The 11,817-nt window shown below is 42.1% G+C and overlaps 1 protein-coding gene across 1 annotated transcript; it reads left to right on the top strand.

Annotated features, from left to right (window-relative positions):
- The first annotated feature begins 213 nt into the window (after positions 1-213).
- maf1b (MAF1 homolog, negative regulator of RNA polymerase III b) lies at positions 214-9,086 on the top strand. Its single transcript, XM_088918482.1, has 8 exons — positions 214-753; positions 2,061-2,145; positions 3,264-3,392; positions 3,536-3,695; positions 4,431-4,552; positions 5,878-5,997; positions 6,176-6,277; positions 6,485-9,086. Exons 2-8 carry the CDS (start codon positions 2,063-2,065, stop codon positions 6,507-6,509), a joined length of 741 nt encoding a protein of 246 aa, XP_088774608.1. The 5' UTR covers positions 214-753; positions 2,061-2,062; the 3' UTR covers positions 6,510-9,086.
- The last annotated feature ends 2,731 nt before the right edge of the window (positions 9,087-11,817 follow it).

Consider the following 11,817-nt stretch of genomic DNA (forward strand, 5'->3'; position numbering starts at 1 on the left):
AAAACACATTCTCACTGAACATAAAGCTAAGAAAGGTTGAGGAGGAAGGGATTTTCAAATGTTTTGTCCTTGAGCGGATAGTCGACGGTCTTCACTGACAGGCCCATTGGTGTCATCCGATTGGTCAGCAGTTTAGACGGACAGGCACAAGAGCCACTGACGATGAGGGTGGGTGGGACGTGACTTGATGCTATAAAGCTCAGGGGTGGGGCTTGTGAGGACGGTCTGTTGTTGTTTGCAGTCGCAGTGGCGGAGGCGGTGTTTTTGTCATATAGCGCCTTGTTTTGTGGGAGATTAAACCTTTAACAAGTAAAGCCGTGAGGAGTAAAGGCCTCTTTGACCTCGATACAGTGTCTTAATTTTATTTTTAGCAGAACAGATAGCTTAAAGGGGGATGCAGCCGCTGCTCGACACAGCTTTTACTGTTAGCCCGTTGGGACTTGAGTCTTTCATTTCGCTTGAAAAGAACAGTTTTTCGGAGCTGAATTTCGCATCGATGGCGCGGAAAAGAATAACGTTAAGACGGCATCAACGACAGAGTATTTTTGAAAAGAGAACGTCGTGTTGAGTTAAATTATTTATCAGTTGAAATCGTGTCCATCGCTATCGCGGAACTACGCCAGAGCTCCCGTTACAGCCGCTTGCGTGAAGTCCGATCAAAGGGGGGTTTTAAATAAACGCGAAACCGCAATATTTAGTTATTTCAGACGGGGGATTGCCAGTTCGAGTCTGGAGGAAAAGATCAATAGGAAGGTGAGTATTGTTGCATGTTTATGTTATATTGCTGTAAATTAGTGTGATTTAGCCATATTCTCTTGCCAGGAGGCTAAGTAGCAACTTGAGCAGTGACGACGGTCCAGGGGCTAGGCGCAGCAGGTCTCGGTATTGCGCAATAGGTTTATAAGGACGACTCTCGAAACAGTGTTCGAGCAAAATCTGGTCACTTCAAGACCGAAGTATGAATCTGACGTGAAATCTCCAAATCTATCGTAGCAGATCTCACACCCTTCATTTATTTGGTCTGACTGGATTGGAGTCTTTGTTCAAACTTTTGAACAAAAATCTGAAGCTCTCCTGCGTGACACAGAAAGCCTCCCAGCGAAGGGCATGCTTTGTGCTCGAGCTGTTTTCACAAAACATTGCGTTGTTTTGCATGAGTTTATGTCGCTGGGACATTTAACTCTGTTCCTCTTTCCTTTTTAGGTAAAAAAAAAAAGTTAATATCCCCTTTGGGTTGCAACCAGGAAGTAGACGGCTATTGTGTGGGGGGAAGGAGAAACTGAAATTGGGTGCGAGGGGGAGGGTTGGCCCTGAAGAGATTGGCTGCCAGAAGAGGGATGCAGCAGCGTCGGATCTGACGCGCTTTGTCGCCAAGCGAGCCCGGAGTCTGTTTCCAATAGCAGCTAGTTTAGCAAAATAGCAGGGGAGCCTGATAATTTAATAACACCACTCAGCTTACACCAGCGGTTCTCGACCTTTTCTGCCTGCGTCTCCCCTTTCTGAACATCGTCACATAAATGTGCAAAATGAATAAAACATTAAAGTCGAAAATTAGTACAGCTAATCATCTGTAGTTGCTGTTGTAGGACATCTACAGTGCGAGAGTGTTGGTCTTGCTCGCTGTTTAACTAGGACGTGTTACAAAGTCCTTTGATTCTGGGATCCCACATTATGTCCGAGTTCTCAGTTGAGAATCACTATTCTAAAGTGATGAAGTGCAGGGCTAGAGGGGTCCACCTCCTTATTTTGGGGTGGGATGGGGGGCTTAACTGATTTTTTCCCAAAGTGATGCATGCGTCCTGTCTCTCAGTTCAGTTCAAAGGGCATCATTTGGCTTGACCTCTTCATTACAGTATTACCAAAGCACTACGACAGCAACAGGTAACTAACTGGATAACTATAGAGTTAAAACATAAACCAGGATAATCAACAAGACATAGAAAAAGAAGGATATATATTTGCTTCTTTATCACTCTTCTGACCGCCTTTTGTCCTTTCTCCTTTATCTCCCTCTCTTCTCCTTCCATCCTCTGTGACTCTCTTTATCCTTCCTCCCTCAGGTATGAAGCTGTTGGAGAATTCCAGTTTTGAGGCTCTGAGTTCCCGGCTGTGTGTGGAGATGGGAGACTCCCACATCATTGGCAGGTCAGTGTCTCAGCTCCTAGTCACCCTGTCACAGTTCTTCGCAGCTGTGTAGGGCAGGAGTCTTGCACTGTATTTCTAGAGGGCTGTTAAGCAGCATTTCAGGCTATCCTTAATTTACCAGCTAATTAAGACCTGGAGAAGAGGGTTAATTGTGTGCTTAAATAGCTGGGGACATTGACGTAGTGCAAGAACACAAGAATTAAACTACAAGACTCTGCCATCCTAAGATGTTAATATTTACAAACTCATTCCAAGCCATAAACCATGCTTTACATTCCTCAAATAGTGTGAGCTTGATGTTCTCTTGCTGACCACTCATCTTCTCCCTAGATCAAACAGCAGGATGAACATTTGAAATTCCACACACTTTTGAAGTACCATTTGTGGCAGTTCTCATTTATTTTGATATTTTAAGTTTTTAGAAACTAGGCAAACATTTGCTCATTTTTATGTCAATTTTTCAGTTTCTGGGGATTCAGTTTTATGACTTGAATTCATGTTAACAAGTACAGGAGCAGCAGGATAGCCTTAATGGAATGACGGGGAGAAGAGAGAGTATGTAGCGTGCCTACCCTCTACCCTTTTGTCCTTCTGCTCAGTGATAAATTTAGATTGGCCTGTGAGTGCCAGTGACAGCAAGAGCACAACATTGCACAGTGTCCTTATGTAACATCTTTATACCACTCAGAGAAACAAAAATAAACACCATCACACTCCCTCTCTGGATCGCTGGCGTTATGGAAGAGCTACCCAGATCCTTAAATAGTTCACTGTGTTGCTAGGATCATGCTACCTTAGTTCAACTCCATCTCATCTCCCCAGTCTGTCCCTCTCCCTCTGCAGGGTGTTGAGTGATACATTGATAAGCACACTCCTCTGCTGATTTTGTGCTAATGCTGTCTATTTCCAAGTCCCCATTCCTCAGTCCTGAACACTACAGGTGCTACCTGCTGCCTGTTGTTTCTCCTCGAACCCTTGATAGTATATTCATTGTGATGACAGGATTGATCTGAGTGCCAGGACAGCGGAGCACCACAGACAAAAATGCAGATACTTATGTGCAGGACAATAAATAGCAAGTGGGCCTTTCCAATCACTCTCTCTGTTTCTCTTTCTAGGATTGAGAGTTACTCCTGCAAGATGGCGGGCGATGACAAGCACATGTTTAAGCAGTTCTGTCAGGAAGGGCAGCCCCACGTCCTGGAGGCACTGTCCCCTCCCCAGACCAGCGCTACCAGTTCGCCCTGGTCAGTCTCTTGTGTCTGCCTGTCTGTCACAGCCTGTCCCACTCAGCCTTCCTGTCTCTGTGTTAACTCGTCTGCTTGTCTTTGTCTGGCATTTGTCCCCAGTTCTGCGTCTGTCACTGTGTCACTCTTCCTCCTGTCTTTAGTCTCAGCAGGAGCGAGGAGAGGGACAGTCCCCTCAGTGATAAGTGCTGCAGGAAGACTCTGTTCTACCTCATCACCACCCTAAATGAGTCCTTCAGGCCCGACTATGACTTCAGCACCGCACGGGCCCACGAGTTCAGCAGGGAGCCCAGCCTCAACTGGGTAATTGCAAACATCCGTATATGTACAGACACACACTGAACTCTCTCACTAGTTACACACAATCAACTGGGCTAGAGGTGCACAGTAACACCATTTTCATTGTCATCTCTAATAATGATTATAGGTTTGATTTGTTGGACTGAATTGTATTTAATGCTGCTTATAATTAAACTATTAAAATTGCCTGTGGATGTCACTAGGTTTGGGGGGGAAAATATCAAGGCAGACTGTTTTCTAGAATTGTAAAATGTAGTATACAGTATCTTAGAAGTATGTATGATCTAAAATCCATTGGCAAAGTTTTAGTTTCCTTCATTCAACTATATTGTTTGCATGTAGTAATGAAAGATGAACCCATTGTAGACTTAATTCAAAGTGTGAGCAGACTCTTTTAAGTGTTGATTAGGAAAGGATTATGCTTGGCAAGGTAGCATCAGTGAGGAGCAGGTCAGTTTTCTTTGCAGTTGTTACTGAGATTGTCAAGAAATTAAATAAAAACAAATATTTCATGGCTAAAGGTAGATTATTCTGTGCTTTAGTTTGATGACAAGTTGTAGTCCAGAAAATAGTCATGTTTTTCATGATATTTCTGGATTTCTCATATTGGATTTGCCAGTGTCTGATATGAATCTTCCCAAAAATTATTATTTTTGATTCATGTCCCATCCCTAAAGTGGGTAAGCACCTTGTTTTTCCTCACCATTGTGAGTCATGAGCCGGGTCTGTCTCCAACAGGTGGTGACTGCTGTTAATAGCAGTCTGTTCTCTTCTGTGGGGGAGGAATTTAACGTCCTTTGTCCAGAGCTCTGGAGCGCCATCGACCAAGAGATCAGCCTGCAGAACTGTGACATATACAGGTGGGTGTGATGCGTACAGGTGTGGGTAATATGATTGAGGTGTTAACGTGGGTTGAGGTGAACATTGATTTATATTTTATGTGCATTATAGATAAATACATAATATATATTAAGGGTGATTTTTTTGTTATCCAGTAACATAACTATTGTACATATAATGCTACATTCATAGGAAATGGTAAAATGTTCTATAATAGAATATTGTCTTCATGCTCTACATAGCATAAATGTCATGAGGTAGTGAGTCAAATTGGAAGTATTTAAAGCTGCTTTTAATAGGCGAACTAGAAACATTTAAAATGCACTTGTGGACTGATGTTCTGTAGTTTCTTTTTTGATGGTACAATCTTTGGTTCATTTTAAATTCAACTATAAACAATAGTTTCAAAGGGTTACATCTTAATAATTTGGATGAAAAATGTCAGAAAAGATAGTGTTGTAGTTGGAATATGAGGTAGTAGCAGATTCCAAATAGTTTAAGTAATGGATTTAAGTTACTTAAGTTGTAAAAATGTCGGTGTTTGGAGAAAGATGCTATAGTGAATTCTGAAACTTGATATGAGAAAACTAGGGTTGTCAGTGCCATTGCTAATTGACTGTTATGCCTGCTTTATGTCCCCACATACTGGTCCATTTGATCTTATGCAGTAATGGTCAGATCTGCTGATTGAGACATCCCCAGGACAGTGATTCTAGTGGAGTGGGAACCTTTTCACGTCTGTTGCATATTTTCACTAGATGGAAATAGAGCTTTTAGGTTGACTTTCTAAGAAAACTAAAATTATCCATATAAGTAAGTGGATAATTTGAGGTAACATTTTGCGTAAAGTGCGAAATTGAACCGATACCGGACTGGAATTGTGTAAGTTCTGGGATGTGAAAGGGGCACTAGTCTGAGGCCATTATGGATGGTGTAGTCAGTATTGCCAAGGGAAGGTACAGCTAAGACATAGACAGTTTGCTAGAGTTGGGGGTAAGGAGATGAGGGATTGGAAATGGGAGAGCAGTAGGCAAAGACTGTAGTTTATAATTGGGTTCAAGCTGAGATAAGAGGTTGGAGCAAAGGTTTCAGAGGTTGGTGCAGGTTGCAGATAATAGCAAGAGAGCAGCAGAGTCCTTTGTGCAAGGTTGTGTGACTATAGCAATTGTGGAAGGTTGCAGTGGTGTAGTATAGGAAGGACTAGGTAGTAGCAGGAGTGCAATAGTTACTCGGGAAGGGGCATATCCCTTAGGTGCTCTTCAGACACAATCAGCAGCAAGGAATGTACCAGGGATTTGGAGAAATGTAAGCAGGTCGTTAATGTACCATCCTTCTGCTCTCTCAGCTATAACCCTGACCTGGACTCTGACCCTTTTGGGGAGGAGGGCAGCCTCTGGTCCTTCAACTACTTCTTCTACAACAAGAAGCTGAAGAGGATTGTTTTCTTTACCTGCCGCTCCATCAGGTCAGTCTGGATTCATTTCTAAACAGCAGCCAGCATCTACTGCTAGCACACTAGCAGACAGTCCAAACTGCTAGAGCAGAGGCCAGGCAGATAGTCGCAGTTCTTCCTTGCATCTCACTGTGGCACATCGTGGTCTGAGAGACTGCAGCAGTGTGGTGACTGTCTCGCTTTCTCACAGTGTTCTCAGTGGCTATGGCCGGCACACTCTGGACGTTGAACTGGACATGGAGCTGGAGGCTGAGCTGGACGAGGAAGAGAGAGACGGCTTCACCGAGGATAGGTCTGTGCATGCCTGTCTTTTTCTTTTGTTGGCTTTTCTTATTAATCGCCACCTGGCTGTCTGTCTTTCTGCTCTTGTGCCTTTTCTTTGTCTTCCTGGCTTTCTGTTAACCTGTCTTTACCTTATCAGTTGCATAATGTTTAAGTGATATCATTTCTAATGATGTAGGCATTGGTCTCATTGATCTTGTTCTGCTTTTTTTTATAGCTTCCAGAGGACGGTGTGTGTCTAGGCTCCTCACACTGATTGATGGGACTGCTGTGGACAGATGAGCTGCCTGCCTTTCCCAAAGCAGTAGAGAAGCTCTCCACTTCTCATTGTCTTTTTTTGGCCCTCTCCTGCCTTTTGCCTGTTTCTCTGGTCCTGGTGGCCTTTATTTTTACCTCTTTCTCACAGTATTTCTCTGGTGGGGCTGGTGCTGCTCTTCCACTATCAGTATGGAGGGTAGGGTCTTATTTAAATTAGACTTTGGACATGTATATTTTGATGACACTTGGGTCGTCTCTGGGACACAGACATTCTGAGGAAACGTGGACATCATGCTAAAGAGACCCCAGTACACTCCCTGGATACCCATTTTGTCACCCTCTCAGGGATTTAAGGCACCCCTGCAGTGGTCACTGGTGAACCGGATTAACTTCCATGTTGACTGGATTAGTGGGGAAAACGCCACTTGCTTAGGTCTGCTGTGATGGTGCCTTGGACATCGGAGTCAAACTGGTTACACCTCCCCAGGACTGCATCTCTTCCTCCCTTCGAGAGCATCACAGTCGCAGGAAACCTCCATCACCATGTGCTCAGCACGGCTCTACTCTTACCATCTACCAGGATGGAAATCTACCAAACTGCAATCTTCAAGCAATAATTTACCCCAATGGACTGAGTATCAAGATTGAGTAGGCCATTTGGTGTGGATTGGGGAATGTGAATTTAAGCTGTTTAGTTGATGGGTAGATGCTGTCTTGTTCAGGCATACAGTACTTTTTGTTTCACTTAGTGGGGAAGAGTAGGAGTGTGTACGGAGGAGAAAATAAGGTGGTGATTTGGAATGGACAGACTTGTCTTTCTCTGTTCTGGGAGATGGGTGTACTTTGAGAATCTGAGAATGCACTGAGAATCTGTGATGCACTGAAAATAAGTAGCTAGAAGAGAGAGAGCCTGCATGTTAGGGGGCTCTCTACTGTTCATGTGCCTGAACTGACACCATCAACCTCTGGCAAATCGCCGTGAAGAGATGTACTTCCTTTCTTTAGAACATCGCTGTGAGCTGTGCTATGTGGACAGCCAGAACAATCTTTCCTCTGCTTTCATTTGTAAGGAGCTGCATGAGATGTACTATGTTTTTATCTTGACCATGAATCAATGATAAACGCAGAGTGTTCGATCCTGAGGTGTATGAAATAATTTTATGGAGCTGGACTGATGTGTATTATAGCTCTGAGGGGAAATCGGTGATTTAGGAATGTTTGGTTTAATTCTTTGCGGTACATCTGTGTCATATTAGACTTCTGTCATTATATGCTGTTTTTCACGTAATGCAATCATTGATTTAGCTTAATGTGTAGAAATTCGTTTGAAGTCTGAAAACCTGCAGTCAGCCTTTTTTTTGCCAGCTGGGAAGTCTTCTGTGGTGAAAATCGGAGTGTACACTCTACGTACACCGTTGTTGTGAAGCTGATGGGGGGGGCTCTTTTACAGTTGGAGACTTGCTCCACTGTAATGCAACATCATGAGGGGGATAGTGTGTTCATTCAGCTGCCTGTGGTCTTTTCTGTATTGAGGTGATCTTCCCCTTGGTTTTGTGCTTGTACCTAGTGCCCTATTCCACTCCCCTTGAATGATAGGGGAGGCAGGCTGGTTGTCTTTCCTGGTTGTTTTTCCCAGACTGTGGTGACTGGAGGTGTTGAGCAACACTGATGAGGTGTTTTATTGTTGACCACTTTAGATTTGTGAACCAGTAAAACCCCTAATATTAGGTGACGAAACAAGGTTGGTTTCTCTTGTGTAGATGATCGAATTGATTCTCCTTTACTGGAAATTGGCAAACAGCTGACAGGTAATGCTGTTCAATCTTTTGACAACTCTGCTAATCAAATAACCATATGTAGCAGCTATTGTATCTTTGCACTGTTGTGTAAGATGTCTGCTGACCAAATGTTTTCATTTTAAGTATTTGTGTACTTTCATGGATCTGAAACAAAAGTGCAGCATTTCATGATTTGTAAAATATCTAGATGCAGGCAGTCTTGCATGCTTTTCTCTGATATAGAGCACAGGTTGCTTACAAAGCTGTAATTCTAGTGTAAAGGGAGAGGTTGCTTAAAAATAACTGGCAGCTTCAAGCCTGAAATGCTGACTTTTCCTGTCCAGTTTACGTTTTCAAAAACATTTTTTTCTTATTGAAATTGAGATGACTGTTATTAAGCCAGATATGATATGCAGTGATCTTGAGAGAGGACCTGTTTGTTTTCTGTGATGCTGATCACAGACTAAAGGTCTTCTGACAAGTCAGCAGGATGCTGGTGTCTCTGATTTTTAATTTTTAAATATATTTCTGATCACAAAGTTATTTTTCTGTAGCCTGTTAAAATTAATAACAGCAGCAATGAATGCATTGAAATGGATTTACCTCCGTTTTTCCCCAAAGTGTGCATCTGTACTCGTATAGACTCTGTTCAGTCCTCAGATCCTGAGTGTGTGATTCTGCTCCGTTCTATGTCTTCAGCTAGGCTGAGGCTGGTGATGTTTCTTGTTTCCTTCCTTATTAATGTTTAATTTTTTTTACCTCAATAAAATATTCTTTGCTTCATCAAGCAGTGAACTGTATTATTGTGATCAGTTAATCGGAACAACCTTTACATTTTTGGTTGTTACATTTACTGTTACTGAACACTTTCATCCATTTTTTATTTAAAAGGGTAACAGAAAATTACTCCGAACAAATTACATGTACATGCTTCAAGCCTTGTGTGTTATTTGATTGCTTAAGCTTTTGCATCATTCTTCTGTGTTGTTTGACCCATTAGAGAACAAGATGTAAAAAGAACATTGGGTGTTAGAGGGCAGCCGCTGGGGAAAAAAAGCAGCGGGTATGATATGGGATCATGGTATGACTACATTAAAAGTCATTCTCGTGTTTAACACAAATGAGCCTTTACATTCATATTACCATTGTATCTAAACTGGCAGGAGACAGCTGTCCTAGTCTCATCTGGGTTAAACGGCAACACACTTTTGAGCAGTTAGTAGTCCTGATCCTGGAGGTTTCCTTTGCCTTCTGGTTTTTATCAAACTTGATTTCCTAATTAGTCTAATTGATGCTTTTAACTGAACTACTTGCTTGAGCAGACCTTATCATATTTGATTCTGCACCCTATCCATTTTTTAAACATGATGCATAATAGAATGTGGCCTAGAAAGATTAGTAGTCTGTCCTTGACTGGATTAAGTGTTTGCTTTTTTTGGATAAACTCTTAGCTGGTGAGCAGTTAAGTCACATTGAGAAACTTAAGTGATGATAAACCCTCTCAATAAGCATGCTGTCACGGATGTCGGAAGGGACCAACCATGGAATGGCAGGAGAGCGAAAAAGACCCTATGTGTAGTGGCGAGACGAGCGTTAGCCCAGGCTCAGCTGTTCAGGAAATGTTGTATAGAAACCTATGCCCTCAGGCCAAGGACAGGAGTGACCTGGTGCTAGGCAGGTCTCAGGACATCTAAACCTCAATGCTGAGCGAGGAGCAGAGCAGAAGCAGAAACAGGAAGTAAGTAGGCTACACAACAAGACACACCAGAAAGACATGAATAATCACAGGGAACTAGGAACAGGACAGAAGTAGAGCGCCCTCTAGGTGTACTGGGCGTGACACATGCATTGTTGGCAGAATAATATTGCTTAAATCTCGGACAGCTGATTGAATGGAGCTGTGAAACCTTAAAAGTTTATGATATTATAAGCAGGAGTACATTTTATCCAGCCTAAGATGTATAAAATGGATGTAATAAATTAAGATAACAAGCTCAGACTGTATACTGGACACTTCAGATATCAGATATCCATGCCACCTGGCTCTGCCCTATAACACTACGTTTCTGGCAGGCAGTCATTGATGAAATGTCTCTCTTTATGTGCCACAGCATTCTTCTGTCTTTATCGCTCTGTTTACATGGAGATCTCTTGGTAATTAATCCACTGATTAAACCCCCCCAAACAATACTCACTGCCTTAAATTTTGCCAAGAAAGTCTTTAAACTTCTTGAACCGGAAAACTAGAAACACGCTTAACATTACACAGTGGTTAAATCATCTCACAGAACACATTGATGGAGAAAATGACATTCTGTTTACTATGTTTTTACATTTTTGTTGATTTGCATTATGAAAATAAAATTCAGAGCAGGAGACCAGGTCAGCAAATACTTGGTAATCATTTTGAGACAACAATTGATCAGGAAAAAATATTGATTTGGGATCCTTCCCTGAGGGGCTGTTTCCTGGCCTTTCTGGAGACCCTGGTTTTGTGCCTAAGGAACTCCAAGGTGCTATGGTTACAGGTTGTGCTGTCAGGCTGGACTGAGAGTTGTGTTGTACAGTACTGTCAATCCCAGTGCAGGTAATACTAATCATTCAGCAGCTGAACTCATGTCATTAAAGAATGTTATTGAATCAGTCTGAATTGTCTTTTTATGTCTCTAGTCTGGTATCTTCTGAGTTTTGTGTTAAAGCACCATGAATTGACAACCTTATTATTATGTCAAATAATTAGCAATTAAAAACACTTTTAAAATCAATTACCCATCCATTTTTTAACCACTTTTACCAATTTAGGGTCACAGGGGAACCAGAGCCTATCCCAGCAAGCAACAGGCACAAGGGAGGGTACGCCCTGTACAAAAAAAGCAGTCTGTTGCGGGGCAGACACACACTCAGAGACCTTGGGCCACTTTTCCCAGAAGCCTAATAACCTACCGGTATGTTTTTCTTTTATTGTGGGAGGAAAACCATGCAAGGAGAACATACAAACTCCGCACAGATAGCACCCCAGATCTGAAATTGAAGGCGGGGCCCCAGAGCTGCAAAGAAGTCATGCTAACCACTGCGCCACTAATTCTGTTAATAATGATTTTGATTAATAACAAATATTATTTAATTATATTATTAATAATTAATAATATGTAATAATAGTTATTGAAAAATATTTAAGGGCATTTCCACTCTGTACATTTTCACTGTACCTTAGTCTCAATGACATGTATTTAAAGTCAGAATAAAACTTTGAATAAAAATGTTTTAAATCATTACTTAACGCGATCTATTTAATAACAGTAAGGGTGGCTGTTAGAAAAGCTGCGGAAGGTTTGCTTCACCCAGCCTAATCATTTTGCCTAATGGGCGGGGGTAGTGAGCATAATAATAAAAAGCAACGTTTATAAGCTGAAGGCATCAAAAAGGAGAGGAATTGAATGCTGTCCTACAGCAGGGGTGCAGTAGCCTATGAGCACAAAACAAAATCTGGTTAGTGGCCCAGTTGTTAAATGAA

The sequence above is a fragment of the Atractosteus spatula genome, chromosome 6 (assembly GCF_055471065.1).
Source record: "Atractosteus spatula isolate fAtrSpa1 chromosome 6, fAtrSpa1.hap1, whole genome shotgun sequence".
Taxonomy (NCBI): Eukaryota; Metazoa; Chordata; class Actinopteri; order Semionotiformes; family Lepisosteidae; genus Atractosteus; species Atractosteus spatula.